General features: G+C 45.4%; 1 protein-coding gene across 3 annotated transcripts in view; it reads left to right on the forward strand.

Moving 5' to 3' along the window:
- Positions 1-18,232, forward strand: part of LOC138526293 (zinc finger protein 664-like) — a 381,633-nt gene that overhangs the window by 317,309 nt on the left and 46,092 nt on the right. For all 3 annotated transcript variants that reach the window (XM_069636861.1, XM_069636864.1, XM_069636862.1), the window contains one exon: positions 5,206-5,319. In XM_069636861.1, the coding sequence (XP_069492962.1) occupies positions 5,206-5,319 (114 nt within the window). The remainder of the gene's footprint in view (positions 1-5,205; positions 5,320-18,232) is intronic.

The raw sequence follows: 18,232 nt of genomic DNA on the forward strand, positions 1-18,232 counted from the left end.
ATACCGCTTCAATGATGATGGCTGTAATGAGCCAGCCGCTGTAGAACGAGGCCTCGTGTGTGTAGCCTCGCAGCATCATGCAGGGGGGAGAGCGGGCTGTGTCTGTTCCTCCGTGGAAGTTGATGAAAGAAGAGGCTTGTCGGCAATACCAGAGGGCCTAGATGTGGGCCGTGGGTGGGCTTAAGCCTGCCAGTTCCATGATTGGACAGAAGAAGGCTGCCCTGGCCAATCGGTATGCAGGAAGGCTGCTCACTAGGCTTGAGGGGTGCCTGGCTGTCTTTATGTATGGCCATCTTGCTTTATGTATGTACACACAATGGCCAGCAAATTAATTAGTTAAACTGTATGTCTTAATTACGGCCATAATTCCAGAAGTGAACCTTGAAGTAGCTGCTTGGGCAGCTTGGTAAGAGCAAGTGTTTGATATTAAGATTCTATGCAGAGTAAAAAAAAGAATGAGTAAAATTATTAAGAAGCAAAATAAGCAATTTGAGTTTTATACACTGCAGGTGAATTGCTATTTAGTAGTGGAAATATTGGAATTATTAAACTTCCTGTTCCTGAGTGAATTATGTAAATAGTGATATTTTTAAGGAATTAATTAGTTCGATAACATCTGTGCACTCTGGCAAATGGAAATCTTGCTTCTATAACAAAGGAAAAGTTGTAATGGAGAGGGTCTCATCTGGAAATAATAAAAGAAAAAGTAAACTGTAACAACTGATGAGGGGGTACAAATAGCAGAAACTTGGTGGACAACGTTTTTGGGGGGCTCTTGGAACATGTGCAATAGAGAAATGTATGGATATAGTACAATATGTGTAGTTGTGTAGTTGTAGATCATTGTGTAACAAAAAATACCTTAAATCAGTGCTTAGAAAGTTGTTCCCTTTTTCAGCCCCTAAAGTAGGTTGAAGAATAGCTTGAGGGTCCGAAACCTGTAGGGCAGAAGTGTTTTGGAAGGGGGTTGATTGCGTATTTACTAGCTGACTACAATGTTTTGCTTGCACAAAAAAAGTCTGGATATAATGTGTGGTGTGTTCAATTAGTGATATGATTGCTTTTGTGTGAATATTGTTAATAAGTACATAATACTGTTTTTCGAGTGGGGCCGATTATGGTATGTTAAATGCTAAATATGAATCTGTTTTGGAATGTTGATTTTCATTTTCTTCTGTTTTGTGTTGGCTTATTAAATGTTCATATTAACAAAAGATTTTTTTTTTCAACGTATGTTAATAAAATGATGTGAAATAAACAGGTAATCTATTGGGTTCATTTTAAAGAGCGCCTCCTTTTATTTGTGTAGTTTTTACTGCTGGGGTTCCCCTCTCTCGTTTTTACCCCAGAGTGCCCTCTTTGCTGTTTTGATTTTTAATCTCTGGATTCCCCATGGGTTAGACTGCTAAATTCTCCTTCTGAAGTGCAAACTCACCCAATCTACCCCTATCCTTGGTGCTCATCCAAAGACACACCTGGGATTACCCTTTATTTGAGGACCCCTTCTGTGAATTATTCCTGGACCTAATTGTCAAACATTGTGCCCCCTGAAAGAGCATTGAGATACCCACTATTCCACAACCTTCCAATCCTTATCCTTTTGACCCCTCTCAATTGACTAGCATACTTTTGACTGCTGGCTCACCAACAACTTCAAATCCTTAACCCCACCTAAATGTATTGTGTCCAAGCCTTCCCAAACACTAAAGCAGCCTGCAGTCATCCTATACTATACATAACACCTCAAATCCACCAGTGACACAATCTTCCTTTCACTTGCTGAGACTACCGAGGCACATGTTAACCTTTTTGGTTTTTGTTCAACATGTTCCGGTCCGCATGGCACTCCTCTTCGTATTGACTGCCATCATTTACCTAGGTGATCCGGAACCCCTGATCGGTGAACTCCTGCATTTCCCCAACTTGGTGGCCAGATTCCTTCTCCATCTTGGCCACTGGGCTCACGTCTCTCCAGCTGTGAAAGTGCTTCGCTGGCTATTACTCACTCTTGCTAATTATCCTTCAAAGACTTTGTTAGATTGGCTCCCGGGTTTCATGTAACTGTTTTTTTCTAGCACCCAGTTGCCTCAGGGCTTTGTGCGCCATACAAATGGAAAAATAAATACAAATAAGTAAATGAAGGCCCTTTGCATCCCTCACCAGGCACAGAATTGAATCTTCCTCAAGTTGCTTCCTAAAACTGCAGTATTGTCGACTGAGATATAGCCTCTGCACAAAATCCCAATTTTGTATTCAAATACCCAGATTCACTAATCCCTTATGAGCTATACTGACTCTTCAATTCAAGCCACTACCCTCTGGATCTCTTTCATTTGACAATTGGAACCTACAGGACAGCCTCACTTTCTGGAAATCCCTTAAACCTCGATATTCACAGTAAATGACACTTAAGGATATCATTGACTGATCAATGGTTTCTACCACTAGCTGACATCCACTAAACGACTGCCTCTTGCAACAGGCATTTTCTTGACAACTAGGACATCAGGGTAATGCACTGAATAGCTGTAAGCATAGAAAACCTAATAGGTGCCTAATGTTTTTCACGTCTACACTGGCATGCCTTTGACGCATTGACAAAACCCCAGCAGCAATGATAGCAAATTTCTAGCTCTACATTGAACATAGATGGGAATGCTCAGTTCATGGTGCTTGATGTGTAGATGTCCCAGAAGTATGTATGCAGGAGGTGGACTACTGGTGCAAGAGTCACTATATTGAGAAACTTGTACTAGCTTTCGCTTGAGTCTTCTGCTGCATTTCCAGCCATGTAAAGCAGAGCACTGGCCTCAATAAGAAAAGGTAGGGAAGGCACTGTGAAACCCAGAAGGTTAAAACACAGTTCCTTGATGGTGTCATGGAAAGGATCAGGCCTGGTCACTGTGGGCCTTGAATGCATGGTGTAATGACCATTTTTTTTTCTTAGAGTTTGGGCATAGTTCAATGTTTGGGGGTTCTGCAGTCTTATATTGTGGGATCCCTACTCTTTGCTTTTTCTTTTTTAGGTTTTGTAATTTATTTTGGTGCTCAGGAGGATGTCTATTGAGGTCCCCCTGTCACTGCATCCCTTTTTTATTTCTTGAAAGTATATGTTCCTGGGTTGCATCTAAAGGTCAAAGTCTATAGGTACTTCCTAATCACCCTTTTTGTGCCCTGTGGTGATATTCCCCAACATTGGTTTTAGGGAGTAGGCTTGTGGCGGTAATATTTCGTTTTGGCTTCACCAGGGATGCAAGCAGATTTGTCGCATTAGTAACCCGGTGTACATTTATGGTTGCCACTGGAGTACTGATTATTTTTTTAAGTCCTACCCTCTGCCTTTTTGTTTTAGGGGCATCCTTTGTTCAGGAAATCCACGAGGTAGGCACAATTTGACCATTCTGCCCATCTGGGCACGTCCTGAGCCCACAATGGCAGCCTCCATGGTGGTTTGATATGGTTTAGACCCGTTCCTGGCCCCAGGAAGGACAGAACACTTACTGTGTTGGTGACTTGGGTGATAGGCTGTTTAAAAAGCCATCATGATAGGTGGGCAGCCACAATCATTATTTTAAATCTCCAAAAGAGATTGGTGGTTTGGTAAAATCCAGCCCATATGAGTGAACACACATATAGGGGGAGCCCTTGTTCCTTCACTCGGTATTGCTGGATTTTATGAAGGCGATCAGGTTAGCTTATCTGTTAAAAGATTTCTCGCTGTTGATGCATTTTAAGGCTCCCATCTGGCTGTACTGGCTGGATGGTCTATGGATATCTCTGGTTTGGGTTTTTGGCAGTTGGGGGTCCTTCCCTAGTGCTCCTCGTCCTGCTACTGGCACCAGGTTTTCCATCCTGGGACTGTTTTACAGGCCATTTTACCACTACTTACCACAGTTTACCGTCAGCGTTGACCTCCTTGTCTTTTGAATTTGCCACCTCATGGAATGGTGTTTTTACTCCAACATCCCACCAGATCTGCTTGACTGGGCTTTGTCACTACCTTCAATGAAGTGCGAGTAGGGTCCTGTTTATGTTGGTGTGCCATCCACGGGTGCCCGCTGTGTTCCTGCAGTCTGCCGTATGCAGGTTCCTTCGTTCTCCAGGGGCAATCATTTCACTGAGGCCACTTTTGGATGAGGAGTTAATTCCTGTGAAGGACAATTTTTCTTCTTTTGGACCTCTGTAGTCGTTGTTGGCTCAGGGTTAAAGTCCCTCTGTAACCGGATCCTTAATTTTGCTCTGTAAAAAAGAAGCCTCTGCTTGACACGTTTTTCTGCTTTCGTGGAACAGTGTTTTCAGGAACCAACACTGTACTCGCATCTGGGCCCTGGGTTTGGCGAGTTATTCAAGATACTCCCTCTTAGGCGTCCCTATGGCCATCGGGTTCAGCAGTACCCTTTCAAACGCATTTCTCCATTAGTTAAAATTGGGGGCTGAATTCTGCTCTGCCTCACTGTTACAGGGGGTGCTGGTTTCAAATCTTCCATTGGATCTCTTCTTCTGGGTCTCCACTGGTGTTAACTGCCAGTGGGAAGGAACTGGGACTTAGCTGGCTGCTAACGGTCAGACTTTGTCCTGTTGTTTATTCTAGGGCACGTTCCTCGACTTTGGAACTCTTATAGGTGACAATGGAACATACTAATCTGGCCTATGGCAATTTTCTGGGGTACCCCCCCCCCCCCTGCTGTCCCAGGAGTTCTCATCCTAACTTTGGACTTTGAGACAAGTTAACTAGGTGTTTTTAAATCTGTGTGCTACACCCTTTTTCTAAGGATATGCAGTGTTTCACTGTGGTGCTACGCTTTGCCTACTTGGTTTCTATAATGGCCTTCCCTAAACCATAGGTTATTAGTAGTTGAAGAAACACTTTTCATGTACAACCACTAGGTGGTGGCATGTTGTCACAACAATCGTAACTTTAACTTTTCTTGTAAAATAACTGTTGCATTTATGACTGATATATCAATAGTTGTGAAGGCTTATGTGACTGTAGATTAACCATCTTCTGAGGTTCTAATCGGGTGAAAGATGGTCTATGGTAACTGTACTCGACAGCATTATTACTTGTCTTCGATATCTTAATTATTTCTTGCTCCCAAAACCATCTGCAAAGCAAACTGTTCTTAATTGTTCAAAATAAGCATCACATATATTGTGTTCAATAACTGCATACTGTTAGAAATAATGTGTTTTTTCTATCGGTAGATGGTCAGCTTGTGCAACCCGAGATTCTATTGTTGATCAACAAAGGCGAAGAGCCCTACCTTCGAAATTTCTGCAAATCCAAGCGAAGAGCAGACATGGAAAGCTTCACTAAAGGTGAGTAGACATTTCCACAGTGTAGTCTGATTCCATTTCCTATTTGTTAATGGTGTACTCTTTGACTTTTTAAATGCGGCTATGCTATATCACAGCATTGAATTTGTGGTTGAAGTCTTAAAACATTTTGACAACATTCTGGAAAGCATGATTTAGTTCAAATCTCTTCTCCGATTTGCTTCTTTCTTTATATAATATGGAAAGTCCCAACAGTTTCTGCTATTAATCACTCTGAGATCTTGTTCTGCCTCCTTCCAAAATGATTGGGAATAGCCTGGACCACAAACAGGCCTGCAAAATCATTGAAAGAATGCTGTTGAATTAAGAATTTTATGCTGCCCTTAAATACACTTCATTCCTGATTTTGTTGGTCCCAACGTTGCATCTATGCTTTCTCCTTCCCTTTCTCCAGCAAATGTTAGGTTATGTTATTATGCCTTAGAGTGCACACCTTCTACCATTTTCATGGCATCTTGGTGCATAGGGAACTGCAAGAGATGCAGTGGTGTGGAGTTGGTTGAAGTGGGAATTTACTAGGATTATAGTTGGGGAAAGAAAGGTAGCTGGCTCTGCAGTGTTAATACATAAAGATTGAATGATCTTGGGTCTGTGATGCAGTATACTTCTAGGTAGTGTGGAGACTGGTGCCCTATATCTTGCTCCCCGGGCATACAGTGTGTCATTTGTATGGTGACCAGTGTGGTTCATGCATGCATGCATGCATATCATATGATTTGAGGTGGTGTTAAAAGGTTTGTGAATTCCTTTAGTGTTGTGGTGGTCTGGTGGGACGTGGTGTCAATTAGGGTGGTAGGCTGAGAAGGCACATTGGTATTGGCTTTGGGTGGGGTGAGATAATGCCAAAGGCAGCTGCCGCTGTTGACCTTCATGTATCTGATTAAATAGTAACTCATAAATGTTGTTGAGGAATATAATTGCAGAATGTAACTTAACTAGGTCTTGTGTAGAGTGGTTTCTGTCAATTTGACTGCCTCTTGGTGCCCAGTTCGAAATATAGGGGGTCAGGGGTTAGCAGCAAAACGGGATGCACTGTGTGAATCCTGACATGTTGGTGCATACAGAAACAGAAGTACCCAATCTGTGTGCCAATGAGGTTCTCGTAGAAATGGTGTGGGACAAGTGTGGTTGTGTTGTCATACAGGCCCCAGATGTTATGCTCTGTTGTGTTCTAAAGATGTTCATCCTACGAGCATGAGAAGGTGTGAAATGGAAAACAATTGCCATATTTATACTTTGTAAATAGGCATTCAAATAACATTACTTTTGGAGTAGTGTAAAAATAGGCAGATCATAGTACACTGTCTCTTTCCTGTAATTGTAGTCATGGTAATTATAATTGTTCATTTATAATGCGCTTAATACCAACAAGTGATTTCAAAGTGCAGGATCAGGATTCAAACCTGTGTTGCGCTGCATTGTCTTGCTTCCAAGGCAAACATGTTGCCCCTGAGCAATCCTTCCTCCCCCATGAAGTTGCTATATATGTGGCTGCCAGGTGGTGTGTGGTTGGTCGTCAGTTGCTAGTGCATGGTATGCGACTATTCTCATCGTGTCGTCACCCCATATAAGGCTCAGTGGGGCAGCGGCTGGAATATCCGTGGAGTATCTGTGGGCAGGTGGAAGGGAGAACCTGGCCAATGCACTGTAGCATGATACAATATTTCTTAAGAATATGGTAAATTCATATTTCAGGTTTCTTCCCTTTGCACTTGGACAGGTGCATGGGTGTATGTTTATGGTATTAGATCTCAAAAGACCAGATAGACTGCTTATTATTTCGCTGCTGGCTCCTCTCCTTTCGAAGGGGAAAGAGATATGCTGCCATCAGATCTGGACATGATTCTATCTGCAGGAAACAGCCATTGTCCCTTTTAAATGCCAAGATATGGGTTTGTTCTGTTTTTTTCTCCTACAGTACAAATGGATCATTTAATTTCCATTAATTACTAGATGGGTGTTTCTCTAGGATTGGATCTTTTTTTAGATTCACATGCTGTTTTAATATTCTCTGTCTACAGGCTGGGAATCCTTGCTAACATTAAAGCTGTTTACCTTTATATTTTGAACTGCTTGTCACTTTCATGCTTTATTAGCCATTTTGGGTCATATTGCCCCAAAGCCAATAGACAGGCTTCCCTTAGCTCCACCCCTGGAGGCCATCTTCACATTTTTTATTGCACGTTCAGTGTTGAAACTCCTCGAAAAAGCTTTTTAATCTTTCAAGAATGTTGCCTATATTCTTTGTCAGCATCAAGAGCTTCATCGTTTGGTGCCGGATTGTTCCGTGTCCTGCTTGTGTGGAATTCCGGTCCATTCCGTCACCTCCAGGGTTGCTATCCTGCTCCTATCCTATATGCAGGCCTTGTCTGTTGACAGAGGCCCCATAGCAGATACTTTGAAGAAAAGTATTTCGAGTGGATTGTGTCCTCCAACGTATTCCTCATCTTAGATATATTCCATCCAGCTTTGCTGCTTTCAGAAATTTTTTCGGCAGAGGGCGCCGTGCGTCAATGTCGTTGAGTCGATGGTCCCTCGAAGGCCTCCGTCGAGGGCGACGTCATCGGGTGTATAAGTAGCACGCACGGCACCCGTTGGCCTCAGTTCCGTTTTTCCACAGGTACGTTGCTTCGGACATTCAGCGCACCTCGAGTTCTGTCAAGAAATATAATATAACGAGAAGTAATTATGTCCTCTAGCGTCGAGACCCCATGGGGAAAATTCTCCTCGACGCGAAAGGCATTGATCTAGATCCCAAAGCGATTCTCTTTGCTCGTCGTCTTCGTCGAAAAAGTCGAAGAAACGACGCCATAGGTCTCCCTCCACCTCGTCGTCAGACGAGTCTCCGAAAATGAAATGCCCCACAAAACATTCGTCTACCGAAGAGTGGGAAGCATTCAGGGTCAAAATGATGGAAGGGTTTGAGAAGGCGAAGCCTCGGCCAGCCTACTTCGTAAGCCGGCCGGGAGCGTCATTGCTCCGACACTCGCGCGCCCTCGAGCCCGGGTGATCGTAAAAGGAAGGATAGGGAACCTTCCAGGACGCTGAGCGATAAACCCTTGAGTCGAGTCGACCGCTCGAGGTCACCGACGCCGTCCGAGACCTATCACACCTCGAAGGGGAAACCGTTGAAGGCCGCCTCGACACCCTTAAAGCAGACCCTGTGGACGACCACTATGTCATCGACGCCGTCAACGCCTTTATCGACGTCGACGCTGAAACCTTCGGCGCCAAAGGCTCCAACCAAGCCAGGGCAGCCAGAAAAAGAGAAGGAGAAAACTACAAAACATGTATCTTCTTCAAAACCCGTTACTACACCTCTTCCTCCTCCTCTCCCAGAGAAGGTTTTCAAGCCTCTCCCTTGGAAGGAGTTTTTTCAAATCCTTGACCTCAATTTTTGAGGAACAGGAGAGATCCGAGGAGGAAGATGTACCTTTTGGAGTGGAATATGGCACCCAAAATGTCCCAGAATGCTTGATATCAGAGGAAAGCAGAATGAGGGATTTGGTGGAGTCATTACATAATGCAAGTGGCATTGACACCTCTCCTGAGAATGACTTTGGTAGACCAGATCCAGGAGAGCATGCCAGCCATTCTTACCGTCAGTTAATGCCCAAGGTGGTAGATTACTTGGGATGGGCTAGACCACCAGCCCAATTCGTCCAGGATGATTTAACAGACATATTGGACCATGGTCCCACTGAAGACCCAGTACTACCTTTTCATGTAGCGTTACAAAACAGGGTGGCCAAGAATTGGGAAACTCTGGATTCTATTCCTCCGGTAAATAAATCCCTTGCATCAAAATACCGCCCAGCCAGTAGCGACCCCGGCTATCTGTCAAAACATCCAACTCCTGAGAGTTTGGTCATACAGGCAGCCACAGCTTCCAACAAACTTGCGTACCCGTCTATCCCTCCAGACAGGGACGATAAGCGTGTGGATGGTTGGGCACGGAAGGTATTTTCAGCCGGGAGCATGGCATTAAAATCTGCCAACTCCACATGTGCCTTGGCAACATTTTCTTACACTTCCTGGGAGTGCATAGCAATGGCGGCGGAGCACATACCACAAGGGGAAGAAAGGGAATGTTTCCTAGCCATCGTTAGAGATGGAAAGGAGGCCATGCATGAATCCCTTCAATCTGGATTGGACACTGCAGATAGTGTAAGCAGGTCCATGGGCACTAGCATGGTAATGCGCAGGTTTGCATGGTTACGGAAGTCAGGTTTTGCACCGGACGGACAGAACCGCCTCCTGGACATGCCTTTTGACGGGTCTCACCTTTTTGGCAACAAGGCTGACGAGAGCCTTGAGACGTTGCAGACCACAAAAGCAGCGGCCAAATCTTTAGAAGCTGCTATTAGGCAACCTCAGCCTTTTCGTGCGCAAGGGCAATCATAGAGGGGACGATCCTATCCTTATTACACCTCATACGGGAAGACGAGAGGAATGGCCAGTCAAAGGGGCCAAAGAAAGGCCACTCGTGGTGGACAAGGAAAACGTGCTAAGCTAGCACCAGCTGCAGCCTCTTTGCCATCAGCAGCTGCAACATCCGCCACAAAACCACTTTGAGGACTTGCACCACAAAACACCTGTAGGAGGCAGGCTGTCGCAGCATCTGCAAGAATGGCGAGCCATTACTTCAGATGTTTGGGCTCTAGAAATAATAGCCCAAGGCTATTGCCTTCCTTTTCTAAAGCAACCTCAAAGCAATCCACCAGGGCGACACCAGTTGAAACTTTCAAACCCGCTCCTACAGCAGGAAGTTCACCCTGCTGGAGAAAGGTGCTATAGAACCAGTACCTGCAGCGGAGAGAAACAAGGGTTGGTACTCCCTGTATTTTTTTATCCCCAAAAAGGACGGAGGACTGAGACCCATCTTGGACTTAAGAAACTTGAACAAGTTCCTCAGGAAGGACAAGTTCAAGATGGTTACCCTTTCTCAGATCCTTCAGGCCCTTCATCTCCAGGACTGGTTGGTGTCATTGGACCTCCAGGATGCTTATTTTCATGTGCCGATTCATCTCAAACACAGAAAATACCTGAGGTTCGTAGTTGGCGAATCACACTATCAGTTTCGAGTCCTGCCATTTGGGTTGACCTCCGCCCCGAAAGTCTTCACCAAGTTAATGGTTGTGGTGGCAGCGCACCTCGGGAGAGGGGGGATTCATGTCTACACTTACCTGGACCATTGGTTGATCAGAGTGCGCTCTGCCGAGCAAGCACTGGATCATCTGAAAGTCACCTGCCACTTCCTCCACAGACTGGGCTTCTCCCTCAATTTAAAGAAGTCTCAAGTGACACCTTCCCAACAGCTTCAGTACATAGGAGCTGTATTAGACACATCCTTGGGAAAGAGCTCACCTCCCAAGACGAGGGCTCAAGACATTCTTCAGATGGTTTCCAAATTCCAAAATGCCCAAAATCTCCAGGCTTACAACTTTTTAAGGTTGCTCGGCCTCATGGCATCCTGCATCTTTCTGGTGCCAGAGGCACGCTTGAGGATGAGATCCCTTCAATGGGCCCTAAAGACTCAGTGGTCCCAGTTCTCGGGTCAAATGACGGATCTTCTTCAGATTCCGAACAAGGTCAGACAAGACCTTCTATGGTGGACCTGTGCAGAGAACATCGTAAAAGGAGAACCTTTTTGGCAACCATGGCCGGAGATCACAGTAGTGACGGACGCCTCACTGCTGCGGTGGGGAGCACATGCCAACAATTTGACAATAAGCGATCGTTGGTCTCCATCGGAGTCCAAACTACATATCAACCTTTTGGAGCTGAGGGCAATCAGACTAGCGCTGAAGGCCTTCCTGCCATCTGTCAGGGGAAAGAATGTCCTGATAATGATGGACAGCACAGTGGCCATGCACTACCTAAACAAAAGAGGAGGTGTGGGGTCACTACCCCTGTGCAGAGAGGCAATGCAGCTCTGGTATTGGGCGATTCAGGAAGGAATCTCTTTAACAGCAATTCATCTAGCCGGGGAAGAGAATATGACGGCAGATGCTCTGAGCAGGCAGAGCACGGTGTCCCACGAATGGGAATTGGCTCGGGAAGTCATTCAAGAGATCTTTGCCCTTTGGGGAACCCCTCAGGTAGACCTATTCGCAACCAGTACCAACCGAAAATGCGAAAGGTATTGCTCAAGGGAATTTCCCCCCGAGAGGAGGCCTGGGGGACGCGTTCGTGGTGGATTGGAATTTTCCGCTATTGTACGCGTTCCCTCCGATTCCAGTCATTCCTCAGGTCATCAGGAGGCCGAGACGCTTCGGGAACCGCATGATCCTAATTGCTCCGGATTGGGCCAGGAGAACGTGGTATCCGGACCTTCTAGATATGTCCATCTGTCCTCCAGTACGTCTTCCTCAGAGAGAGAACCTTTTCTCTCAAATCGAAGGTCAGGTTCTCCACCCATGGTATCTGAAAGGCTGAGATACAGGGATTGGAACCTTCCAGATGATGTTATGGAGGTGTTGCTTATGGCAAGAAGGCCAGCAATAAAGTCTCTGAACCGTTGCCGTTGGAAAACGTTTTGCAACTGGTGCAGAGAAAAGAATGTCTATCCTTTTCTATGTTCTGTTTTGGAAGTACTATCTTTCCTTCTGACCCTAACACATAGAGGTCAAAATATCGGAACAATGAAAGGTTATCTTGCGGCGCTTTCCATTTACAAGCCCTCATCGGAAGAATGCTCCTACTTCAAAATTCCTTTGATAACACAATTCTTAAAAGGTCTCACTAATGTGTTTCCTCCTCACCCATTTCAAGTACCGATTTGGGATCTAAATTTAGTCTTAAAATTCTTAATGTGTGCCCCTTTTGAGCCTATGCACACGTGTCCATTAAGATTATTAACATGGAAAACAGCCTTTTTAGTTGCTCTAACATCAGCAAGAAGAGTGAGTGAATTGCAGGCACTGTCTTCTGGGCCACCCTATACTATTGAGGGTTAAACCATCATTTTTACCGAAGGTAATATCTGATTCTCATTTAAGTCAGAAAATTGTTTTACCCTCATTCTATCCTCCACCTCATCCTTCTAAGGAGGTAGAAAGATTACACAGACTGGACCCAAAAAGAGCTTTAAGCATTTACATCTCTAGACTTTCTAGGCTTAGAGTGGACAACCAGTTGTTTATAGGCTACACAGGAAGAAAACTGGGTCAATCAGTAACAAAACAGACAATTTCACGCTGGATCGTGCTTTGCTTTTCAGAATGCTACAGACTAGCAGAAAAAGACCCACCAGAAGGGTTAAGGGCTCATTCCACCAGAGGCATCGCCTCTTCCACAGCCCTTCAAAGAGGTGTTCCAATAAGGTCCATTTGCGAAGCAGCAACTTGGTCTTCACTTCACACCTTCTCAAAACTCTATAGCCTGGATGCTTCCAAGTCTAGGGAGCTGACTTTTGGAAAAGCAGTGCTTTATTCCACCATCTAAAGGCATTGGTGGAAAAAATCTGACCCCTCCTCCAGAGGAACTATGCAAAATACTGCTTTGGGAGCCTATCTAAGATGAGGAATACGTTGGAGGACACAATCCACTCGAAGAACAAGTTACTTACCAACTGGTAACGTTCTTTCGATTGAATGTTCCTCCAACGTATTTCTCATCGCCCTCCCAAACGACCCCTCTGTAGATTTTTTCCAGGTTATTGCCATCTCAAATCTCGCAAGGCTGATGCCGGTCTGCCGGCACAATCTACACAGTACAAGATCACAGATACAAAAGAGGGGAAAAATAGAACTGAGGCCAACGGGCGCCGCGCGTGCTACTTATACACCCGATGACGTCGCCCTCGACGGAGGCCTTCGAGGGACCATCGACTCGACGACATCGACGCAAGGCGCCCACTGCCGAAAAACTTTCCAAAAGCAGCAAAGCTGTATGGAATACATCTAAGATGAGGAAAACGTTGGAGGAACATCCAATCGAAAGAACGTTACCAGTTGGTAAGTAACTTGTTCGCCTGGGCCTGGTCGACCTGTCACCTGTGAGATTGGCATCATGGAAGGAGACGCAGACAACAGATTCAATATATAACAAAAGCTTTTATTAATGACAATGTCCGGATGGTGTGTAAGGCCTAACTTGCCCTATGCTAATGTGGTATTTACCTAAAAAAACAAAGGGAAGTCTGTGTCAATATGTCCAAATGAAAAGTCTGTTGGTGTCCAAAACCTATACTTATAAACTAAACAGTGTTCCAGAAGTAAAGTTCAGAGCTATTTCCAGCTCGGGCTTAATCTTCAGCTTCTTTACCCCAAATGTCAAGAAGTTCATTACAATGTTCAGTTTACGTTCTTCCGGACGTGAAACAATAAAGTTTCACACTTTTGTAAAGGTCAGGTTGCCCTTCCCCAAGTTCAATACAATTTCAGTGCAACATGTCTCAGGGTTTTCTTCCTCAAGATCAATGTCAGAAGACGACACAAAAAGAAGTATCTTGGAGCTCTAGTTTCGTATTTCACCAATTCTTTACAATTTAGGGTTCCCTTTGCCAAGTCTGTTGCACACCAATGGTTGGTTTCTTTCTTTCAACAGTAAACTCCCTTGTTGCATATACGGGTGCTCTGGGTTTAGCACAGTTTTAGACCACATGGTCCACCCATTACAGGTCACGCAACCAGGAACCTCTGATTCACTTCTCAGCAGTGCTTTATTCCACAGATGGTAGTTCCCTGGCTTTTGCACAGTTTCAAACCACCTGTTCCACCCATCACAGGTCACGCAACCAGGAACTTCCAAGTCTCCTTGAGGAGTTCAGTATGCAGACAAACAGTAATTTCTCCAATGTAGCTCCACAACTTGAATATAGAAGTGGCCTCTCAACCTTGACTCCAACTTTGCCCTAAGAGTCTTTCATTCAACTTAGTTTCATAATTACATTCAGTTCATTGTTCATTATTTAGCAAGTTTGTTCTTCCCTTTCATTCAATGTTTAAAAGAGGCAGGTTTTGCTTATTTCATTCAGTTCAGTACTCAAAAGTGCAGCCTTATATGTTTCATTCAAATCGGTATTCAAAAAAAGTAACTTTGTTTCCTTCATTCAATTTAGTATTCCAAAGTTGCTGCTTGGCTTGATTCATTCAATTTGTTGATCACTTAATGCAACTTTGTTTCTTTCATTCAATTCTGTATTAAACAAAGTCAGCTTCGCATATTTCATTTGTTTTAGTATTCATTGAAGGCAACTTTGCTTGTGCCATTCATGTCGGTATTCAATACAGGCAACTTTGCGTGTTTCATTTGATGCAGTAATCATTAAAGGCAACTTTGTTTCATTCAGTTTGGTACTCAATAAAGATTACTTTACTTTTTTTCATGGATCGCTACTACAAAAAGGGTTCTAGTGCCTCTGACGCTTAACCCCGATGCGCCAGCTCCTGTTAACGGCTTCACAGTGAAAGGGAAAACCTATTCGCTGGGTGCTTTGCTCAGCACGCTCTAGCTCTTGTGCGCAGCTCCGCCTCTGCTTCTCGGTAGTGCCTGCTTCCGCCTCCTCTTCGGTGAGATCTCCGTCCTGCACAATCGCACCGCACGGTTCCGTTTGCTGGGCTTTCCTTTTCCCTGCTTCAGCCTTCCACCTTTTATATACATCTGGTCCTTTAATGGGCTGCAGGTGTATCCCATCATTTAATACTGCCTGACTCTGATTACATGGACGTGCCTGATTGCCTGCATCTTCTTCGTCCCAGTACCAGAGTGGTGAGAATAATATCTATTACTCTTAGCTGCTTCTTCCTCGTCTCAGTACTAGAGTGGGGAAATCATACCTTTCAGTTGTTTCTTCCTTGTCTCAGTACTGTTAGTTTCCCCAAGAGGTGAATGGGGAATAACGGGAAACTGCCTTATAATGACCTATACAGGTTGGAAGATCCAAAAGCCCCTGGCAACCTGCATAGAGGATCCCGGGGGAGTAGACGCAAGAAGACCCTCAGGTTTCTCACACACACCTCAAAAAGGTATACCTTGAGGGTATTCGCAACAAATTGTTATGTTGCCTGTACCCGGCCCATGACCTGAATCGCTGTTTCATTTATCTGTTGTTTTCCTCCAAGACTCGTCAGGATCGCCACAGGAGGGTAGTCGCATGTATGCTTTTGTAAGGCACATCACACCCCTTGGGCGTACTCTCTCGGCGAAGAGATCGCGGTCCCATGAGGTTTCGTACTGGGGGAAGACAGTCAAAAAGGGAGGTAGTTCACATGCGCAGGCTGCTCCAATGTCAACTCCATTGGCTACAGCCACGTTGGTGATCGCTTCTTCATCCAAGTCCTCCTTGGCAGCGAAACATTCTGCTTCCGAAAAAGCAAGCTCCTCCACGATGTCGACAGCTGCTCCTCCATGGCCTCCTCGTCGATGACCCATGGGCGACCCAAGTCCACGTCGTTGACTACACCACCTGGTTGATGACCAAGGCCACCCTGTTGACAGCCACTACTTCGTTGACGATCTTGTTAGTGACACTGCAAATAGTGCAGAAATCTGCATCTACCACCTCTACGACCACCTCTTCTTTCACCAAGGTATAAGTCTTGCCGTCAACAGCTGCAAGAGAGGTTGCACAGGCTCAAGATCCATCATCTGCACTGTCTTTCCTTCCTATGCCAACTCATACACTGCCACTCTTCTCACTAAAACTGTATGTGCCACCTGTTGTTTCATGCCCATCATAGCCCCATTCCTCCCCCCATGGACCTCATGGGTTGGACGCAGACTTGGAAGTTCAGGAAGGAGTTTTTTCTGATGATGATGATGCGTTACTCCCACCTACTGTCATGCAGCCCCAACGTGCTCCCTTAGCACCCATAGGACAGACGCCGAAACACATTCCTAGTCATCTGGAACATCTCCTAGTACATGTTCAGCACCTTCGAAACAGGCTCCTGTTCAGGTTGGGCCCCCTTCAAGACCTTCACAAGCTCCTACTCATGTGGGGTCTCCTGATGTCTCCATGGATATTTTGTCCATGTTGCACACTTTGGTCTCTGACCTGCAGCAACGGCTGCCTACTTGGTCTTTGCCTCTTCCTCAAGGTTTTTGTGAATTTCCTGTGTAACAAGGGTTAGTTCCACCCTCACCATCTGAATACCCCTCTGTTACTCACCACTAGTTGAACAGGTCGGGGCGTTGCTCAACCTTAGGACACTAGGGTAGAGGGAGCTGCTCCGTTAAGCCTTCAGTCTAAGCTGGAAGGTTCAGCGTACCAAACTCTCCAGAACCAGACCTCTTCAGCCTGAGGAGCTCTTTAATGCAACACACCCCTTTGTTGTTTAAGAATAAACATAAACAAAGGAATTGGTTACCCAAAAGAGCGGGGTTAGCCACACCGCTTACACCAAGCTGTGGAAAAAAGGAACACTGTTACAAGGTGATCGGGTAACACAATATACAGGGTGTTTAGCAGGAGAGGGAAACAATACCTGAAAGAGGCTTGGTAGAGCTGATTTGGTATCAAGAGGAGTGGAAGTAGGGAAATACTAGGAAGGGAAAGACAAGATTGATTAACCCAAATAATATCCGTACAGAGTCCCAAAATGTATAGAATTGTTGGAGAGCTTACCCTACTCGTAAAGAGTTTCAGTGTAAAGGAAAACAACGACCGGATAAAACAAAAAATAAGGAAATTAGTATAGGGAACTACCCAGAACGGCACGAGGGACGCAACTGGAGATGGGATGGTGCACAGGGTCAGCATAGTGTTCAAGTAGTGCACAGGAAATCACTGATGGTGATATTGTTCACGTATCCCAGTTGAGGAGATCCAAAGAAAGCAAGGCAAAAGAGCAAAACAAGTCTTAGTCCAATAACAGGGAAATGCCTAAGTCTGAATGAGTGCCACTGAAAATAGTTCTTTCAAAAGGGGTAGACCAACATGGAAGAAGGATCTTACTTGCTGTAGAAGAACGGGAAGGTTCTTCCCAGGCAACTTGGAAAGTGAAGGTTACAGGAACTCTTGAAAAGCTGAGAGTCCGCTTCGCCACCTGCGCCAAGCTGGATAGTAATGCAGTGCTCGGGAATGCACTATCAACTCGTCAGGAAGCAAAGTAGCTAAGGGGCCCGAAGGCGAAGATGTTCGGTTGGCGGACGGCCATTACCGAGTGCAAGTCGACAAATCCAGGGAGCAAGAGAAAGAAGAGTCGTTGGAGGAAATCCGAGGTCAAACAATCCGATATGAAGAAGGTAAGTAAATCCGGCAAGGTAACACTAATTAGAAGAAGCAGCGTTTGAGACTCTGCAGGCTTCTTTTAAACACCTCTTCGGTTCAGGGGTGGCGGAGCCTATCCCGCCGTAAGCGTGAAGATAAATCACATAACTTCCACGGACTCGGAGAGCTGAGAGTCCATGTCTCCATGGCAACTTCCAGCGTTGCCATACCGAGGAAGCACAGAGCCCAGGGGATTTCGTAACAGTATCCACCCGCAAAGGCCACGGCAAGCCCCTGGCCGCATGGAAAGCCCGCAACAAGACAGGTGAGTGCAAGTTTGATAGGGGCTCCCAGGGGCGATCCTCAGGACCGTAGCCTTTCCAATCCACAAGATAAAACACAGTCCCCCTAGAAATCTTAACGTCCAGGATGGCAGAAACCTCGAATTCTCCCTCCCCATCAACCAGTACAGGGGCCTGACGACGATCCAGGCGTGTACTCTCGAGGCAAGGCTTAATCAGAGCCACATGGAAGTCCGGGTGGACCTTCCAAGCTGCCGGCAACGCCAAGCGTACAGCGACAGGGTTCACGACTTTCGTGATTTCATATAGACCGACATATTTAGGCAGAATAGACTTTTTACCAGGCAGATTCAAATTACGGGTAGAAAGCCAAACCTTCATGCAGGGGAAGTAGGCAGGAGCGGACTTACGATGGGCATCAGCCGACTTTTCGGCT

This window comes from Ambystoma mexicanum, chromosome 7p (genome assembly GCF_040938575.1).
Source record: "Ambystoma mexicanum isolate Mex_15411 chromosome 7p, UKY_AmexF1_1, whole genome shotgun sequence".
In the NCBI taxonomy this organism is placed as follows: Eukaryota; Metazoa; Chordata; class Amphibia; order Caudata; family Ambystomatidae; genus Ambystoma; species Ambystoma mexicanum.